Consider the following 20,239-nt stretch of genomic DNA (forward strand, 5'->3'; position numbering starts at 1 on the left):
TGTGTTTTCGCTTACCATAAAAAATTATGGTGAGTTGTGATGCTCTTATGAGATTGTTTGAGACAGCCAGTTATAAATTTATAGCTTCGGCTTTCTGTTTTAGCATGATTACATGCAGGACTCAGATGTGAGAATCAAATCGTTAGCGATTTGAGTTAGTGATTATGTTTTGGACCTTCTACGGAAGGGTGGGCTTTTCTGAGAAAGTATGACGCCTTAGTGAGTCATAACAGGCAGCAGTTGGCCGCGTAAGGTTTTGAGAGATGAGAATAGATTAAGGTTGTTCAGGACAAAGCGTTTGTTAGAAGTAGTGAGCGACAAACGATGTCTTGATGGTGATTAGATGCAGAGACCCCGTTCTAGGAACGAGAACAAGCTTGTTGCGTGGTAGTTCACAATTTACGATCAAATGGATCGTATGTTGTGTTTGTCAGTTGCACTGTTTCCTTGCTTTGAACTACTTACTCGCTCGCACTACTTACTTACTCGCTCGCACTACTTACCCGTTTGCACTGCTTACCTTGTTGTATTGCTTACCTGTTTAACTGCATATTTGCTTTAAACTGCGTAACCTACTGAATTAAATGTACTTAATTCAGTTTCCTGTAGTCTCTCTTGTGCACCTACTAGTTTTTCGCGAAACTAACTCATTCTATGGGTACAAGTGATGATTAGGTACACTACGGGCGATGGCGCGATTGCAAGATGGCTTCAAGACTTCTTCTTCCTGCTCTTAGCTCGCGTCCTGAACGCTATGAGTTTGTATCGGATTTTCCTTAGGATACCCGAATTTTGTGAGTTTTTGTTCTTTAGCTAACGTGCCCAAAGTTGTCAGCTTGCCTTCTGATTTAACAAAAGAAAAATCTTCCGCTGATTTCATAAACAAACTCTGAAAAAAAGAGATATTTCTAGTCTCTTGCCTGTTTTTCTAAAAAGGTTCGCAAGTTTGAAATTTGGGGCGTTACAGCAGGTGGGTCCGACCAGAGCCTGATTGGCTGGACCCGTGCACTATGCCTTATATATATTAAGGATTTTATAGGACTATTTGGCATGCATTACGGGTCACTTTGGTGAGCCTATTTTCGGTTATCCTATGACACATGGTTGTTATGATTATGCTTAATTTTATTCGTATGCATGTGTAGACATATTTGAACGATGGTATTATTTTTTATTGAATCAATATATTACCAAAGTAACCTCTATTATGCAGGTTAGTTTATTTTAAAATATTGTGATGTTTATATGTTTGCGGTTCATGCGAATAGTGATCGACCTAAAGGAAGATTACTATTTGGTCGAGACCAAATGTATACTTTTAGTAATAAATATGAGACAATCATTCGGTTTTCAATGTGAATAACGAGTCGGTCCAAAGAAAGGCTTGTTGCTTGACAGGATTGATTGTTCATGTTTTAATTACTGTATTGAGAGCACCACTTACAAGTTGACACTTATGTCCAAAGACTAAATGTCAATATTGTACTATGTATCTTATAATGGAGTTCACCATTGTTTGAATATGTTATTTTATGTTGTTGCATGTGAATATGAATGTTAATCCTGAGTTTGTTTGTTCTTTATTCAGTTAATACCTCTCCTTCTATGATATCTGCAAACATTAATTTCATCCCAGTTTTGAACGATTTTAATTTCAAAAATTGGAAAGAAAATGTTATGATTGTACTTGGATGTATGAATCTGGATCCTGCACTATGAGAAGATCAACCACTTGCTCTTACGGATATTCTGCTGAGGATAAAAAGAACTCCAAGCGGTGGGATCGATCTAATCGCATGAGTCTCATGATCATGAAACGTGCAATTCTTGAATCCTTCAGGGGCACCATGTCTGAAGAGGCAAATGCCAAATGTTTCCTTGAAGAAATAGAAAAACATTTTGCGAAAAACGAAAAGGCTGAGACAAGTACTCTTCTTTTGAGTCTTGTCTCAATGAGGTATAAGGGCAAAGAAAACATTCGAGAGTATATCATGGAGATGTCTCATCTTGCTTCAAAACTCAAGGCACTAAGGTTAGAGTTGTCTGAGGACTTACTCGTGCACTTAGTTTTGATATCTCTTTCTACATAGTACAACTAGTTTAAGGTCAGTTATAACTGCCAGAAGGAAAAATGAACTTTCAATGAGCTCATTTCTCATTGTGTGTAAGAAGATGATAGGATGAAGCAAGAGAAGACTGAGAGTGCTCATTTGGCAATGACCTCTAAGGACAGGTTTAAGAAAAAGAAAAGGACTAAGGAAGTTGCAGTTGACCCTAAATCGCAGAAGAAACAGAAAAGACATTAGGACCCAAAGTCTAGTTGTTTCTTTTGTAAAGGAAAGGGTCACATCAAGAAGGACTGTACCAAGTATCATGCCTGGCGTGAGAAGAAAGGTACGCTCGTTACTTTAGTTTGTTCTGAAGTTAATTTGACTTCTATGCCCGAACACACTTGGTGGATGGATTCTGGTACTACCACTCACATAAGTGTGTCTATGTAGGGTTGCCTAAGTTGTCGACCGTCAATTGATGCTGAAAGATTAATCTATATGGGCGATGGCAAAAAAGTTAAAGTCGAGGCAATAGGGACATTTAGGTTGTTATTAAAGACTGAAAATTTTTTAGATTTGAAAGAAACATTTATCGTATCGTCTTTTAGGCGAAATTTGGTTTCTATTTTCATTTTGGACAAATACGGTCATTCTTGTTTATTTAGAAATAATGAATTTAAATGGTTTCTTGATTCAAATCTTATTGGGACCGGTTCTTTATCTACAATTGATAACCTTTATTTGCTTGATAATATTGCCTCATTTAATGAAACCTTGTAAATAAGTTCTCATGGAACAAAACGAAGATTAACAAATGAGAATTCTGCTTTGCTATGGCATAATCGCTTAGGTCATATTTCTAAACAAAGAATTGAACGACTTGTGTCAAATGAGATTCTTGGTTCCCTTGATTTCACTAACTTTCAGGTTTGTGTTGAGTGTATAAAAGAGAAACAAACAAACATAAGAAAATTAGGTGTCGAAAGGAGAACAAACGTCTTAGAACTAATCCATACAGATATTTGTGGACCATTCCCTACGGTTTCTTGGAACGATTAACAATATTTTATCATGTTTATAGACGATTATTCTCGTTATGGGTACATGTATTTGATTCATGAAAAGTCTCAATCCCTTTATGTGCTCAAATTGTATAAGACCGAAGTTGAAAACTAATTTGGCAAAAAGAATTAAGGATGTCAGATCTGACCGTGGTGGTGAGTACTATGGCAGATATGATGGATCAGGTGAACAACGTCTAGGGCCTTTTGCTAAATTCCTAAAGGAATATGTGATCGTCTCTCAGTATACCATGTTAGGCACTCCTAGCATGAATGATTTTGCTGAAAGACGAAACAAGACTCTTAAGGATATGGTAAGGAGTATAATTTCTCATTCTACCTTACCAGAGTCCCTCTCGGAAGAAGCATTAAAGACTGCAGTTTATATTTTGAACATGATATCCTCTAAAGCAGTAACCAAGACCTTATATGAATTGTAGATAGGTCGAAAGCCTAGTTTGAAATATTTTCATATTTAGGGATGTCCAGCTGAGGCCAGGCCGTACATGCCATATGAAAAGAAACTGGATTCCAGAACAGTTAGCTGCTACTTTGTTGGGTATTCTGAAAGGTTCAGGGGATATAAGTTTTATGACCCTGCGAATAAGTCCTTTTTCAAAACGGGAAACGCTTGTTTCTTTGAGGATGTTGAGTTTGGGGAGAGTGATAAAGTAAAAGACATTATTTTTTAAGAAGAGTCTCTTTCTCTTCCTACAGTTGTGGATGACAATGATCAGATTTTCATTCCTGACATTATTCCTACCAATTCGGATCAAAGTAATGCTTTACATCTCCCTAATCCAAAATCAAGCTTTTACTCCTAGAGTTCAAACTCAAAAAACACCTCAAGAAACAGTGTCATTAAGGAAATCTACTAGAGAGAGAAGAAGGACAATTTCAGATGATTATATTGTCTTTCTACAAGAACATGAGGGTGATATTGGCCTAATGAAAGATGATCCAATCAACCTTCATCAAGCCACACAAAGTTCTAACTCTCAAAAGTGGATTGAAGTAATGCATAAGGAGATTAAATCTATGAGTGACAACGATGTGTGAGATCTTGTCCCATTACCTGAAGGTGTGAAACTCATTGGTTGCAAATGGACATTTAAAACCAAAAGGGATTCAAAGGGTAATGTAGAAAGATATAAGGTCTGTCTTGTAGCAAAAAGGTTTACTCAAAGGGAAGGCATTGACTATATAAAGACTTTCTCTCTGGTCTCTATGAAAGACTCTTCCAAGATTATGATGGCACTTGTGGCTCATTATGACTTAGAGCTACATCAAATGGATGTTAAAGTTGCATTCCTTAATGGAGACATCGATGAGACAATATACATGGTCCAAATAGAACATTTTGTCTCAGGCGATGCCAGGAAAATGGTTTGCAAACTAAAGAAATCCATCTATAGACTTAAGCAAGCTTCCCGTCAGTGGTATCATAAATTTCATCAAGTTGTCTTCTCGTTTGGTTTTGAGATGAATGTGATTGATGAATGCATATACCATAAGTTCAGTGGGAGTAAATTTATTTTCTTGGTTTTGTATGTGGATGACATCTCACTTGTCAGTAATGATATAGGCATACTGCACGAAACCAAGAGATTTCTAACAAAAAAATTTGAAATGAAAGATTTTGGGGATGCCTCTTTTGTATTAGAGATCCAAATACATCGAGACTGTTCACGGGGTATTCTTGGATCATCACAAAAGAGACATATCGAAAGGATTTTGGAAAGGTATGGCACGAAGAATTGCACACCAAGAGATACTCCCAATGGTAAATGAGACAAGTTTAGTCTCGCTTAGTGTCCCAAACACCAGTCTGAAATTAAGGCTATGCAACAGATTCTCTATGCATCTACTATAGGGAGTCTTATATATGCTCAGGTATGTATGTGTTTGGATTTAGCGTACATTATTGGGATGTTAGGCAAATATCTTAGTAACTCAGGTATGGATCATTGGAAAGCAGCCAAACGGATTATGTGGTATTTGCAAAGAATAAAAAGTTATATCTCATATACAGGAAGTCTGATCAGTTGGAGATCATTAGGTATTCTGATTTTGATTTTGCAGGATGCCAAGACAGTCACAGATCTACGTCAGGCTATGTTTTTCTGTTGGTCGGGGGAGCTATTTTCTGGAGGAGTGTCAAGCAAACACTCATTGCTTCTTCTACCATGGCAGTAGAATTTGTGGCTTGTTATGACGCATCCAACCATGGGGATATGGCTATATAATTTTGTCACAGGGCTGCGAATTTTGGATAATATTGAAAGACCATAAAAGTTATTTTGTGACAATAATTCAACAGTGTTGTATTCCAACAACAACAGAAGCTCGTCGAAGTCGAAGCATATTGACATTAAGTTCCTTGTTAAATAAAGAGTGCAGAATGGTTAGATATCGTTGAAGTCAAATTCCATAATTATGGATTCGCTTACTAAAGGTTTACAACCCAAGGTCTTTCACGAGTATACTGCTCACATGGGTGTTTTATCATTTTATGATATGTTGGTTTAGTGGGAGTTTGTATTTAGTCGTTCTATGATATAATAAAGTTTTTTTGTCACTTTGGTATAAAGTTAAAGTTTCAATTTCATTCTATACTCATTATGTTATGATCTCACTAAAGTTTTCAGGAAGGACCAGTTGAAAATATGCATGTTTGATCACATAGTATGTAGTTTTCATGCTTCATACTCATACTTGATCAATGTCATTTGGTTATGTCAATATACATGATCATTGATGAGTCTAATTACGTTATTTGTAATTAAGACCGCTTTGGTTCTATGTTGACATAATCAATGAACCGGATTGGTAGAGATATCAATTGATAAGAGAGTATTTTTGAGCTCATAAGGTTACAATGTGTTATTATAAAGTTACGTATGTGGCCCAAGTGGGAGATTGTTAGAAAATCATGTGGGCTTACATACGTTGAACCACACATTATAAGGTTGTCCTAGGTCCAGGCCCGGTTCATGTGATCTAATCCAGATGGGTCCTGTGGTATCTCATATAGTATGGTACACTATGCGGAGAGACCAGCCCTGTCTACAACTCTGTAATGGATTGAGTTGGAGACAGACTCATAAATACATTAGGTTATGGTCCTCAAACCTTATATATAGGGTCTCCCTCTTCAGATTCTCCATAAGTCAGAAAAAGATTCAGTCCCTCTCATTAAGTTCAGTGAAAAGAAAAAGGGCCACGTATACAGGTTCTGGAAAATCATACCTGTCAGCGATCAACCGGAGTGCTATGGATTCAAGTATCGTTTCCGCTTTCAGTTTTATTCTGTTTTTTATTTCAACAATTTAGCGAGAATATGTATTCGATCCTACTTTAGTTTTCGATGGATCCTTGAATCCGACAGTTTTGCGCAGTGGGATGGGGCCTAGGCAGGCAGTCTCATGGCATCACTTGTTGCGAAAGCATAGTGACTCCCTGAGGGCAAAGGGTAATCTCACAGAGTTTTAAGTTGTCAAGACAGTGATCGTAGGTATGGTAAGCAGAGACAGCATGGCTAGGTCTCTAGGTTTCTATCCCGAGGGCAGTTTCTCTGTGTAAATAAATAAATAAATAAACTGACCATGCCGAATGCATCTGCAGGGTAGGGTTTGCAAAAAAAAACTGAGAAATACTTGGTTCACATTCCGGCAAACATAATTTTGGTAAACATATTCTACTTCTAGTGACTCAGCATGAACAGTGGTTCAAAAACGAGGCCAAACATGAACGAACCAAGAAGCCAACTTCAGTTGGTCAGGTTCGAGTGTGACTAAATATTGGCAAAATAAATAAATTTAATGTTTTAAGGGAAATATAAGTAAAAAGGAATGAAAACTAAAAAATGGTGCAAAAAATACATAAAACCCATTATCTTCTTGAGATTTTATTGATAAGAAGCGTAGCATTTGTGATAAAATCGTGATATTTTCATTTAAGCCCCAACATTGCAATATTTAAAATGGGAGAAAAAGTACTGTGATATTTTTCTTTCTGAAAAAAACGCAATACATGGGGTTAATAACATATTGCGACGTTGTTTTTACAAAAAAGTCATGATACATTATGTTGGATCAGATTGCTAAAAAAAAAAAACTTGGTAAATTTAAATAGTTAAGAAAATGTCGTGATATTTTGGCTTTTTTTATCAAAGATATCATGATAAACTATGTTGGTTAGGGACAAGCTCCAGGTAATACATATCCAACATGGTCTGGACTTGGATCTAAAAAAGTTTAGATGCGAAGTTTACTGTCTTATAAACCAAGCCACCCGATGAGGCTAAAGCATAGGTCCATATACCTATCGGACTTGGTCTTGGTTGGAATTCTGGATCTGATTTTTGACTCGGAATTGCCTTTGGAGATCCCCAACCGGATCCAACAAATGCACCGAACTGGTTATTGGATCTAGATTTTCTGGATTACAGGCTCCGACCTGTGGTGCAGATTTGGGTTCAATACGAGATCAACCCACTGGGTCCAGGATGTCACCAAAACAAGACCTGATGATATTGCTATTTAAGAGTTAGATCCAGTTCTGAACAAACAGAATCCATGTAGGATAGTTATCCTGAATCCGATGCGGATTTGATAATAGAATCTGACTAAGATTCGGAAGAAAAATAGGGATGTAAACAGGTTGGATTTGGGTCGAATTTAGCCATTACCGACTCCGACCTAATAGGGTCTGATTGGGTGTCGGATGGGATCAGACAAAACCGAGTACTAATTTGAATAGCTTAAAATCAGATATTTACACATAATCGGATTCAGATTTTGTCAGACTTGGATTTTAGTTGGATTCAGCTTCGGACTCTGATGCAAAAGTCAATACCGAAACCAAATAATCAGATTCAGATTTAGATTGGATGTAACCGGTGACATCCCTAACCCAGATTCAGTCGGAACCGAACCCCAAACATTTTCACCACTAAATCCGACCCGTTCAAACTTCCTAGATCCAGTCACACAAAGCCTCCCTCGTTTCCGGGAGGGCTCCTCAGAACGCAGCCACCCCCCTGTTCGCACAAAAACCGATTCCATAAAGGAATCGGTAGTACGAACCTTGAAGAAAGCCCCCCTCAAATGAGCCTGTCACAGGGACACGTGGACACGAGAACGTGTGACGCGCGTTCATCTCACAAAAATCGATTTTTTCGGAAAAAAAGGGCACAAGTACGGGATGTTTGAATTTTTTTAATCATCAAAATAACAATCTTTTGATATTTTAATGTTAAAAATTGCATTTTTATTGAAACAATACTTAAAAACGTTAAAAAGTATTCAAATAAATACATAATATTAGAATAACGATCGGATGTGGTCACGTGTCGTATCCCCCCCCCCCCGCTCGTGTCAGCAAGGATACTCCACCAGAATGGCGTGTCCTTGTGACCAACTCAAAACATGAGGATGAGAAAAACTGTTCGTTGGGTTCCTCTTGCCGTATCTGGCGTCTCAGATTCCGTAGACGAATCGAACCGGTTCGGTGAATCTGGCGGGCTATGCTCACCCCGAGACGTATGCATGCAGAAGAAAAACTGTTCGTTGGGTTCCTCTTGCCGTATCTGGCGTCTCAGATTCCGTAGACGAATCGAACCGGTTCGGTGAATCTGGCGGGCTATGCTCACCCCGAGACGTATGCATGCAGAAGAAAAACTTCCGAGTTTTTTTTTCAACCTTAAAAAATCTCAGCGATCCATGAAAAGCGAAGGCCTAATTCAGGAAATAAAAACCTCGAAAAAGAGGGAGAAAATAGCTAAAAATCATGGGCTAATTCAGGAAAAATCTGGAACAACACAAACAGGAACTCAAGAACGGAGCAGACGAATGAGGGTTCGAAGAGGAATACCATGACGGTGAGGCCTCTGAAGATGTCGAGCGAGGCGACTCGCTTCGTCCTCTGAGGTTTCATGTCCTCCGGCGGATCGCCTTCCTCCAAATTCACTCTGTGCTCGCCGGGACTCGCGTTCGCCATCGTTTTCAGATCCCGGAAGGAGAAAATCCGGTCGATTTTCCGGCGAGGATCCGGGAATTTTCGGTCTCTAACAGAAGTAGAAAAGAGGATAATGATTGAGATAAACGCCGAGGGCGTTGCTCTTTCTTTATGTATCGGGAACAGAAAGAGAGGGAAATTTCAAATTAACGAAATTGCCATGGGACTAAGACTCGGGTCTCGTGATCGACCCGGTTTCTGAGGGTTTCGATGGACCCCGATGACTTGGATATTCGACCTGTTGATTTGGGATTAGATATGGATGCTTCATTTTGGACTCATTGAGCAGCACTGGATCCATATTCATAGGGATGTCAACGGATTAGGTTGGGATGGAAAAAGATAAAACCTAATTGGATGACCTAACTGGATTCAGATTCGGATTTGGATTTGGATTTTGGATGAGAAAAGTTAAAACCAAATTCGGATCTGACTAGCTTAAAACTCGATATGTATACTTAATCAGGTTTGGGTTTTAATCTGATTCAGATTTTAATCAGATTCAGGTCAGGTTTCAATGCAAAACTCAACACTGGACATGAATCGGATTTGGATTTGACTACCGAATTCATCTAATCGGATTCAGGTTACATCCGATCCGTGGACATTCCTACATATCCATGTTATGTTTTTTGGGGGGGTTTATAACCTGAAGAAATTGTGTCTAGGCTCGAAGACCTGGACGCACTTGCTCAACCTGCTGTACTTACAGTTGTCAACCCAAAGGCATAAAACTTTGAGGCTACCCCCCAACCACCCAGCGCCTATGCTGGGTGTCGGCTTGCGCAAGGAAGTGACGCTCACAGGAATCGAACCTCAACTGCTCGTCTAAGGGCCTAGGCCCCACCCCACTGCACCAAACCCCCTCAGGGTTTAAGTTGTTTTTTCCTAGTATTGAAGAATTGAGCTCTTATCATGTCTTACTTGGGCCCTATAAGGCTGGATGATCCAACATCATAGGGTCCACTTCATCTGGTTAAAAGCCCAAAGCACATCTGATATGAATCCTTCCCATACAATCCAATCGGTTCTCATCCGCAGGATAAGAGTTTCATTGGACTCAGCCAGATCCACATCCATGCAATAAATTGTGTGCCTGTATGGCCAAATCCGGACCCATGTCTTGATTGAGCAGCATAGAGGCTTGCAAATCCAATTAGCGCAATCGATATAGAACCCAGGTCAAAGGATCCAAGATAGGCATGTCCACGTGCCAGACCCACACTCGAACCATCAGGTCTATAATCGAGATCTTGCTTGAAATGAGTGAGTCCAATAAAGCCGAACATAGGCAGAACCAGATACACGTCCAATTATGGAGGCGAATCCAGCCCAGGTCCGTACACTAGGAAACCCAAACAGATAATTGGATCTAATTCATTATGCCAAAACCCAACATATCGGATCCAATTCAGATTGGAATCAGATCATACCCAATCCAGCATCTTTTTATGCCTCCATGTATTAAGCCGGGCCGGTTTTAGGTTCTGATCCTTTCGCTCTCTATTGAGTATGTATCAGATTGACAAAATGTGCAGATCCATGGATTTCAATACTACAGATGGATCAGACACAAAGATTCCCGATTTATATCCGAGATGTTTAAGAGGAACCGAGTCACAATTGAAAGGGGTATTTTTGTAAACTAACTTACCAAAGTATCCTGAAACCACGATCAGAGACGATATCAAAATCCAGACAGGAGTCTTTGTTTTATAGGTAAGAGACAATATTTGATCATGGTGACCTGACATGTAGGGATGTAAACAGTTCGGATTTGGATCGGATGTAACCAGGACCATATTCAACGAATCTAATGTTGGCTGAATGGATTTGAATTCAGATTTAGATTTGGATGGTGAAAAGCTTATACCAGATCCACTTTTTACATGTAATCTGATGCCCATCAATTTCAGATATTTCTCAAAATCGATAGCAAAAAATCAAAACTATATCCACATCTGATTATCATCGGATATGGTTTTGGCTTACCAAATGCAACTAAATGGAAAAAAATCCAATAGGATATCAGATAAAATCTAATTTTGATTTACATATAAGTAAGCTCTAAAAGCAAAATCTAGCCTTTGAATCATGTTTAACACGTTCTATTTGCAAATTTTAAGCATTAAAGTGGACTCTAATATAATGATTTATGCCTTTTCTAAGAGGCTTGCCACTGATTTTTCAACGTTTAAAAAATAGAAACTTATGATGTAATTAGGGGTGGCAATCGGGTCGGGTCCGGGTCAGAATACCTCAACATGAACATGACCCGTTTATTAAACCGGTCGGATGTGGCAAACACGAACACGCCCCATTTATTAAACGGGTAACCCGACCCGACACGGTTAACCCGCTTAATAAACGAGTTAGGTCGGGTCGGGTCGACCCGATAACTGACCTGAGTAACCTTGTGAGGAAGCAGGAGGGAGAATCATCGGTCCCTCTTTGAGGAAGTGGGAGGGAGAATAGCTATTCTCTTTTCATAGTGTAGGGAACATAGCATAGCATCATTGATTCATTCCAGCATATGCATATAGGTTAGTCTGCAGATTGCATCTTAAAAAAAAATTAGATAGAGTTTTTTTTCTATTATCCTTCTTTTTTTTCCCAGCGTGTTCTAGTTTTTCATGTAACAGCAGTTATTAGAGGTTAATTACTTTCATTCTTTTGTTCCTGCATACCACAGTTATAGTGATTTATTAATCAACATTTTTTTAGTGCAGAGTTTTTCTTTTTTTCTGTTGTGTAGCCCTAGTCGTAACATTGCCGATTAGTTATGTAGTTGCTTTAGGATCAGCAACGTCCTTTGGGTTCTTGGATTAGTTAGCTGTCAATAAGGTAAGTTTTGGTTGTGTATTTGTTAGTGAGTCAGTTTCTGCAAACAGCATGTTAAGTTAGTGTAGGTAGAATAAGTATTTTTCATATTGGTCAGCGTTTTATGGTATTAGCGTCTGTTCTTAATTTCACAAGCTTCTGGGTAATGCTGGGTAGTTCTACGTGAATGCTAGTATTAATAATAGTTAATTAGCATAGTGTTGAATTCTGAAGTAGTTAGATAAGTTGATTAAGTTTGATATTCTTTTGGATTTGTCAGCCAGTAGAGATAGTTTTATCAATATAGCATGCTTTAGTTAATGTTAGTTGAGTATTGTGTACTTCATAGCAACATAATTTTTATTCCACCGATCCAGTGCATTTAATTAAGTAGAATAAATTAGTTTAGTCTATTATTATTTGAGTTTATGCGTAGTTAGATTAATGTGATGTTGCCAGTCTTGGTTATTAGGATTTATGCATAATTGTATATTTTGCATCTCATGGGTAGGTGGTTGTAAGTTAGTTCATAGTCAGTGTGCTATCACTTAGTGCAGTTTAGATTATCTCATTTATATTTGTGTGACTTTTCGTGATATCGTTTTTTGTTTTTTTGGCTTTCTTGTAGATACTTTTTTTGTGTTGCTGTGTTGCTTTGTGCTTTGCAGGGAACCGGTTGACGTGTGAAAAGATCCTTCCCTAGACCCTCAGAAAGGCTCCTCAAGAGATTCCTCAGGCGGACCATAAAGTGATACATAAATAAGAAAAGCAAAGTCTCAAAAGGAGACAAGAAGACCTCAGCACTGAAGACTATTTTTTTTTCTTTTCTTTTAGACTAGGATTTTATTTATTCAATTCATTGGGTTGTAATAAGGATGTTTTTATTCTTTTATTCATTTAAGCCCTCTGTGTAGGGAAACACTCTTTAGTTATTCATTTATTTAATTAATTTTTTTGGGGGCAATAAAGAGTAGCGTAGTTGTGTGTGTTGAATACAAGTATCTCTTGTTCCCTGAGATCGACCCGGACTCCACCACTCGTGCGAGCCGGTTTTATATTTTTGGTGTCTGGCTTTCACTAGATTTTCATCAAAAATATTGTTTTGAAAAGGGTTTTCATAAAACTCACACCACGTATAATGTTGACAACGAAATAGTTGAATGTACGTGCAAAATGTATGAATTCAAAGGTATTTTATGTCGTCATGCATTAAAGGCACGTAATCAAGAGAAGATACAAGAAATACCTGAGTCGTATTTAATGCAAAGATAGACGAGATAAATAAAGATTGAATTGTTGGATACTAATAATGTCAGTCAATCTGGTGTTGATGAGAAGTGTCACATAGCCTCCTGTTACCAACAACTATGTAGGTCACTTATGCATGTTACATATTTGACATCAAAAAGTGAAGAAGCCTATGTATGAATGAGAAAAGTGTTAAGGAAGTTACTTGAAAACGTACAGTTAATTCACCATCAGTTTGTTACAGCTCATGAAGACCAGTCCAAGAAAATGAGAGCGAACGGAGGTAAAAATCATGTTTCCCTTGACACTCATGAAAAGTTGCGATGAAGCATAAACATCATCTTTAACAAGTCAGTAGTCAATGTTGTAGATTATGATAGAAAATTTCATCTAACGAAAGGTATCAAAAGAAAACATGCCTTTGATCGCAGTCGTCGAAAGACAAAGGGTGCACTAAAATTGGTTAGCAAAAAAAGGTCTAAGAAACAACCAACCTCTAAGCAAAAACAACCAAGCCCTTCGCAGGAACAAGTATGTAATATATTATATTGTTTTTAAATTGCATTACGTGCAGCTTATCAATATCTAACTTGTGTAATTTTCAACATGCAACAATACCCTATAGATGTGCACTATAACGTTGTAACCTTCAATCATCCCGACCAGTTTTTTCGGAACGATAGCTTCAGTTTTACAAATCTTTTGGTATGTAATCAATGTTGAGAGGATGTTTGCATTTCTTGTGAAACTTATTGTAGTATATTATATTGTTCTGTTTCATGACAGACTCAGATCAATTCGAAAGCGAGCTATGGAACACAGGAATCACATGTGAATTTTTTTTAAGTCTTACCATAAAGTTAGTTGTTATGCCTATTTGCATAACCCAATTTCCATATTGTCGGATTTGTTAAGAGTTTAGCAAAACAGAAGGTGAATATGCTTATACATTGGATGGTCTTATTAAGAAAGAGTTTTTTAATAAAGCCATTATCATTAATCGTGAGCCGCAAAAATAGAATCATCAATATTTTTTTGGATCACCGTTCATGAAAATGTCTTCATTTAAAAAGTTATGGAACACAAGAATCGCGTGCGAATTCTGTTTAATAATTTGTCTTTCACATGTATAAATCGTTGTAATATGTATCCTTCACATGTATAAATCGTTGTTTCATCTAGACTATAGAGCTATAATTTTGATACCGTAGGTAAATCGTCATTGCTCAGTGCTTATACAATTAGTAAAAATCGTTGTCTCATCTAACCTTCACATATACAAATCGTTATACATATACTGTAATTGAATCGTTGCACAAAAGTTGTTTTGTAAATAAAGTGTCTTAAAAGCAAAAAGTTGTTACATATACTACCTGTGCATGAACGTTATTAAATCGTTGTAGCTTAATTTTTAAACTATTAGTAAATCGCCTCTATGGTGATTTTTTTAGTATATAAATCGTTATCAACCATGTCATAGCTCTTGCTAAGGAAAGGTGGAAGAGAATTATTATTTCTAACCACCATTTTCATACTCGACATATCAATATATATTATTTTCATAATATAAAAGAAAGTCTTATCATAAAGTTGGTTGTTATGCCTCTTTGCATGACCCAATTTCCACATTGTCAAATTTGTTAAGAGTTGTTTAACAAAACCGAACTGGATGATCATATTAAGAAAGAGTTTTTGGATGAAGCCATTTTCATTGATCATGAGCCACAAAAATAGAATTGTTAATATTTTTTTGGTTCACCATTCATGAAGATGTTTTCATCAAAAAAGCTATGAAACACAGGAATCGCGTGTAAATTTTGTTTAATAATGTATCTTACACATGTATAAATCATTGTAATATGTATCCTTCACATGTATAAATTGTTGTCTCATCTAGCCTACAGAGCTACAATTTTGATACCGTAGGTAAATTGCCATTGCTCAGTGCTTATACAATTAGTGAAAATTGTTGTCTCATCTAGCCTTCACATATACAAACTGTTATACATATATTGTAGTTGAATCGTTGTGCAAAAGTTGTCCTATAAATAAACTATCCTAAAAGCAAAAAGTTGTTACATTTAGTACTTGTGCATGGTCGTTGTTAAATCGTTGTAGCTTAATTTGTAAACCATTAGTAAATTGCCTCTATAGTGATTTATTTTGTATATAAATTGTTATACCATGTAGTGTCCTATCACAATTTGCACAATGACGTCTATATTGGCCACAACTGAATGAAAATCACATTGTTCATGAATACAAATCGCGGTAAAAGTGCACGATCAATGTTTATGCAAATCATTTCAGTCGTTTATTAATGTTTGTGCAAATCGTTTCAGTCGTTTATCAATCATTGTGTAAATCATGATAGAAACACAGATCGTAAAAGCAAATCAATGGCATTTTCACTGTACACAATGCTAAAGACTTGTTCGATTTTTATTTATGAAGGCTGATCATTACAACAATTTGTTCAGTGGCATTTGTGTGCTACACTTATTAAAATAGATTTATACACTTATAGAATGTCATGTTACAGAAAAAATTTATAGAATTACAACAAAAAATTATAGAATCGCAAAAATAATTATCAGGACGTCAATTTATACTTATGAAGTTATCGCGACAATAATAATGATAAGTTTGTAAAACCATAATATTTGTGTAAAACTTTATTCTATGTAAAATCCTACCCGACTCGACCTGTTGTCCAGGTCTAAAATCCTAATCTATTTAACCATACCGGAGCAAGCACATATATTCTACCTAATCTTCGATATACTTTAAGGCAAGTATGCTACAGTGGTGAGGGCTCCATACTTCTCTCTAAAGTAGCTAAAGGCTTGTTCGATTTTTATTTACGAAGGCCAATCATTACAATAATTTGTTCAGTGGCATTTGTGTGCACTTATTAAAATAGATTTATACACTTATAGAATGTCATGTTACAGAAAAAAAATTAGAATTACAACAAAAATTATAGAATCGCAAAAATAATTATCAGGACGTCAATTTGTACTTATGAAGTTATCGCGACAATAATATCGATAAGTTTGTAAAACCATAATATTTGTGTAAAACTTTATTCTATGTAAAATCCTACCCGACTCGACCCGTTGTCCAGGTCTAATACCACAGCAAGCACATATATTTTACCTAATCTTCGATATACTTTAAGGCAAGTATGCTACAGTGGTGAGGGCTCCATACTTCTCTCTAAAGTAGTGCACAACAATTCGCAGTTGAAAAATTATTTGCCAAATGGTGCAGTCTTACAAAATTTGTATACACCGACTTATAAAAATTGTATACAAAATTTGGTTATGCAGTCTACAAAATCTGTTAGAAGTCGATGTACATCATATTACTCCTATGAGGAGTCGTGTCGTTCATTGCCTTCTAGGTATTCTTGTCGGCTGAGTTTTTTTCTCTTCTACAATTAAAAACTCTCTCAATTTTTCGCATAGTTATATATGGAATCCAGGTATATCATCCTGCAACAAAAAGGTAATGTGACACCAATATATAAAATGAGTTTCCAATAATAGAGGATAATAAAATATGTTTAAGTGTAGATCATACAGCATCGAAATCAAGTTCTCGCCTATTGTATATTGCTTCAATATACTTCATTACAAATACGCCACAATCGACGTCATTATTTTGTAAAGAAGCATCGTGTGCTGAGCAAAACCTCAACTTGCCAATGTCGACACCCAAAACGTCTTTGACGAATCCTACATGTGGTTAATGCAAAAGCAAATAAATTCTGGGTCACCGCACATGATATGATACCCTTATAAATAGAAACTTACCAAATCCAAAATGTCACGTTGTACACCAGTGTGAAAGTCCAATGAGTTGTAGAACCATATTTATTTTTTTTTGTAAATCCATCATGTATAAGACTCAATACTAAGCAGTTTGCCAGAGTGTAAGAATTAATATCTACAAATCGATACAATATCTTACAAATCGATAGTACAAATTGTATTAAGACTGTTATGCCTAAACCTTGGACAAGAGGTTTCTTCACTTACCTTTTCACTTGACCAAAAGTCTTTGCAATGATCATCGTTACCCCAGAATGGTAGTCTATCTTGAAATCCAATGGAGTATGACAATCGGCGGACGAAACTCTGTTAAACGAAACAGTGATAATAGTAAGGTTAAAACACAAAGCAACAAGAGTAAATAAAAAAAGAAAATAAACATATAAGATAACCGATATACCATGAAATAAGAGGTGACAATGCGTCTAGTATTGGTTGTTGCGTTGCTTTGAATATACATGATGAAATTGGATATAGTCTGTTTGCAACAAATATGCACGTGTTAACATACATACCCATGACATACGTAAATATATAACTGATATTGGTTTCATACATACAAAATTATTGATAGTTTTTCCTTCTGCGAATTCATATTACAGCCTATTGATGTTATCTTGGAGCTCTTCGTTGAGTTTTCGAGCATGGCTTTTTGTGGATATTCCACTTACATTAACAAAATATTCAAGACACGATATTGAAATTCCTTTCTATACGTATACAACACAAATCGAATATACACCATAAAAGAGACAAATTTTAAAAAAAAAACTCATAACGAGGTTTAGACAATATATGCCTAATTCACCATCGTTGATTGTGTAGCTGTCGTCGTCTCCTTCCTTAACATCGATACCCTTTTCGCGATGAAACAGGTTATATGTTTGATTCACGAACACGTCATTTATAAAGAAAACATTAGTTCCTTAATCACAAAGCAAAGTGAAGAGACACCCTCCTGAACTTGTGCGACGTGTCATTCATATTTAAAAGAAGTGTCGTCTCACTTAGCACCAGTTTTCAAAAACCGCATGCAAATAAATTTTTTTGTGCATTAATTAAATAAAAAATATTGTTTTATCTACCTTTTACAAAACTAGTCAACGCGATAGGACGTATCAAGCAAATCATGCTAGCATGTATCGTTACAGTGATATCGATTTGCAACTAAGTCTCGATTTGTAGTTTACTAAGTCTAAACATTGTGTCAATTTGTTTATTGTTTTTCTTGACATATCGTTGACATTGACAAAGCTCGTAACAGCAAATCGTGATAGGACAAATATTGTTATATTATGAAACTTAAAGTTTTTTGTTATAATTCGAATTGTATTTATCAAGTTAACTAGATTTATAGTTTAACAATAACCATCATGTCGATTTATTTTTTCTTTCTTTTTTTCATCTTTTAGCAGTCATTGTGTAAATCGCGATAGGACAAATCGTTACAGTGAAATTGATTTGCAACTATGACTTAAATCGGTATCAAGTTGTAAATCGATTTGTATTTATGAAGTTATCTCAATTTTTACTTTATCTAGTCTAAATATTATCTTGATTTGTTTATTGCTTTGCTTTTCTGCCTTTTATTATTCTGTCATTGTGTAAATCACGACAGGATATATCATTCATATAGACAAAGCTCATCAACATAAATCCCGATTGTATGATGGGTTTGGGTGGGGGAGATTGGATTGGGTTGATTATGAGACCCATTTAGCTCTGATGAAATCCAAACCCAATCTACAACCTCATAAACCCTAACTCCTAAAACCCTAAACCCCAATTCCTACAGCATAAAACCCAAAAACCTAAACCTTAGACCCCTAAATCCTAAACCCTAAACCCTGAATCCTAAACCATAAACCTTAAACCCTAAATCCTAAATCCTAAATCCTAAATCCTAAATCCTAAATCCTAAATCCTAAATCCTAAATCCTAAATCCTAAATCCTAAACCCTCAACCCCTAAAACCCTAAACTTAAACGTCTCCCTAAAGGAAAACAGTTTGAAGTGTTCACTGATGATAAAAGTCTCAAGTACCTGTTCTCCCCGAAGGAGTTAAATATGCGACAACGACGATGGTTGGAGTTTATAAAGGATTACAACTTTACGATGGTTTTGGGGCTAGTTGCAACAAACCTTGGGTACAAAGTTGAAGCTAAGTACCGCTTTTCATCCCCAGACCGACGGACAATCAAAGAGGACTATCCAAACTCTAGAAGATATGTTGCAAGCTTGTATGCTGGATTGGAAAGGCGAATGGGATAAGCATGTAGTTTTGGCCGAATATGCCTATAATAACAGTTACAATGCAAGCATCAGCATGGCTCCTTTCGAAGCTATGTACGAAAGACCTTGCAGATCACCTGTGTATTGGGACGAGATTGGTAAACGCTCGTTAGAATCACCAATTGTGTTGCAACATTATACCCAACAAGTCAAGATGATCAGAGATAGACTATTATCAGCCCGGAGTCGGCAAAAGAGTTATGTGGATCAGAGGCACAGAGAACTCACTTTTGAAATAGGGGATCGGGTCTTCGTAAAGATATCACCCACCAAAAGTGTGTTTCGGTTTGATAATAAGGGAAAATTGAGCCCCAGGTACGTGAGACCCTTCGAGGTTTTAGAGCATATTGGTGAAATAGCCTATCGTCTAGCTCTACCTTCTCAGTATGCTCATATCCATAATGCATTCCATGTATCTATACTAAGGAAGTATCTTCAAGACCCGTCACATGTCATCCAGTATGAAGATGTGGATATACAAGAAGATCTAACAATGGTAAAAAAGCCAGTGAAAATATTAGAACGAAGCGAGTGAGCCTTGAGATCAAAGACCATCCCTCTCGTCAAAGTGAGATGACAATACCATAGCATTGATGAAAGCACGTGGGAACCTGAGGCCAATATGCGGGAGAAGTATCCCAATCTTTTTGAGTAAACCCTTACAGGTAAATTTCGAGAACGAAATTCTTTTTAGGAGAAAAAGATGTAATAACCTAATTTTTTTTTAAATACTTGAATTGATACGTAAATTTTTTTAGCTTGGGCCTGGAATCCATGTTTCGGATCCAGGATCCATATAAAGGGGTCCATATATATACATATAAAATTATATATAGCAATTAGAAGAAAAAAATTTAACGCAAGGATCTACAATTGGATCCAACTTGTGGATCCACATCGCGAGAGAGATATG

The 20,239-nt window shown here is 36.7% G+C and overlaps 1 protein-coding gene across 2 annotated transcripts in view; it reads right to left on the reverse strand.

Annotated features, from left to right (window-relative positions):
- Positions 1–9,209, reverse strand: part of LOC149839134 (heparan-alpha-glucosaminide N-acetyltransferase-like protein (DUF1624)) — a 34,692-nt gene extending 25,483 nt beyond the window's left edge. For both annotated transcript variants that reach the window (XM_090002307.1, XM_090002306.1), the window contains exon 1: positions 8,987–9,209. In XM_090002307.1, coding sequence (XP_089858433.1) covers positions 8,987–9,112 — 126 coding nt within the window. In that variant the 5' untranslated portion in view covers positions 9,113–9,209. The remainder of the gene's footprint in view (positions 1–8,986) is intronic.
- Between the last annotated feature and the right edge of the window lie 11,030 nt (positions 9,210–20,239).

The sequence above is a fragment of the Nuphar pumila genome, chromosome 4, assembly GCF_984573655.1.
Source record: "Nuphar pumila chromosome 4, dmNupPumi1.hap1.1, whole genome shotgun sequence".
Lineage (NCBI taxonomy): Eukaryota > Viridiplantae > Streptophyta > Magnoliopsida > Nymphaeales > Nymphaeaceae > Nuphar > Nuphar pumila.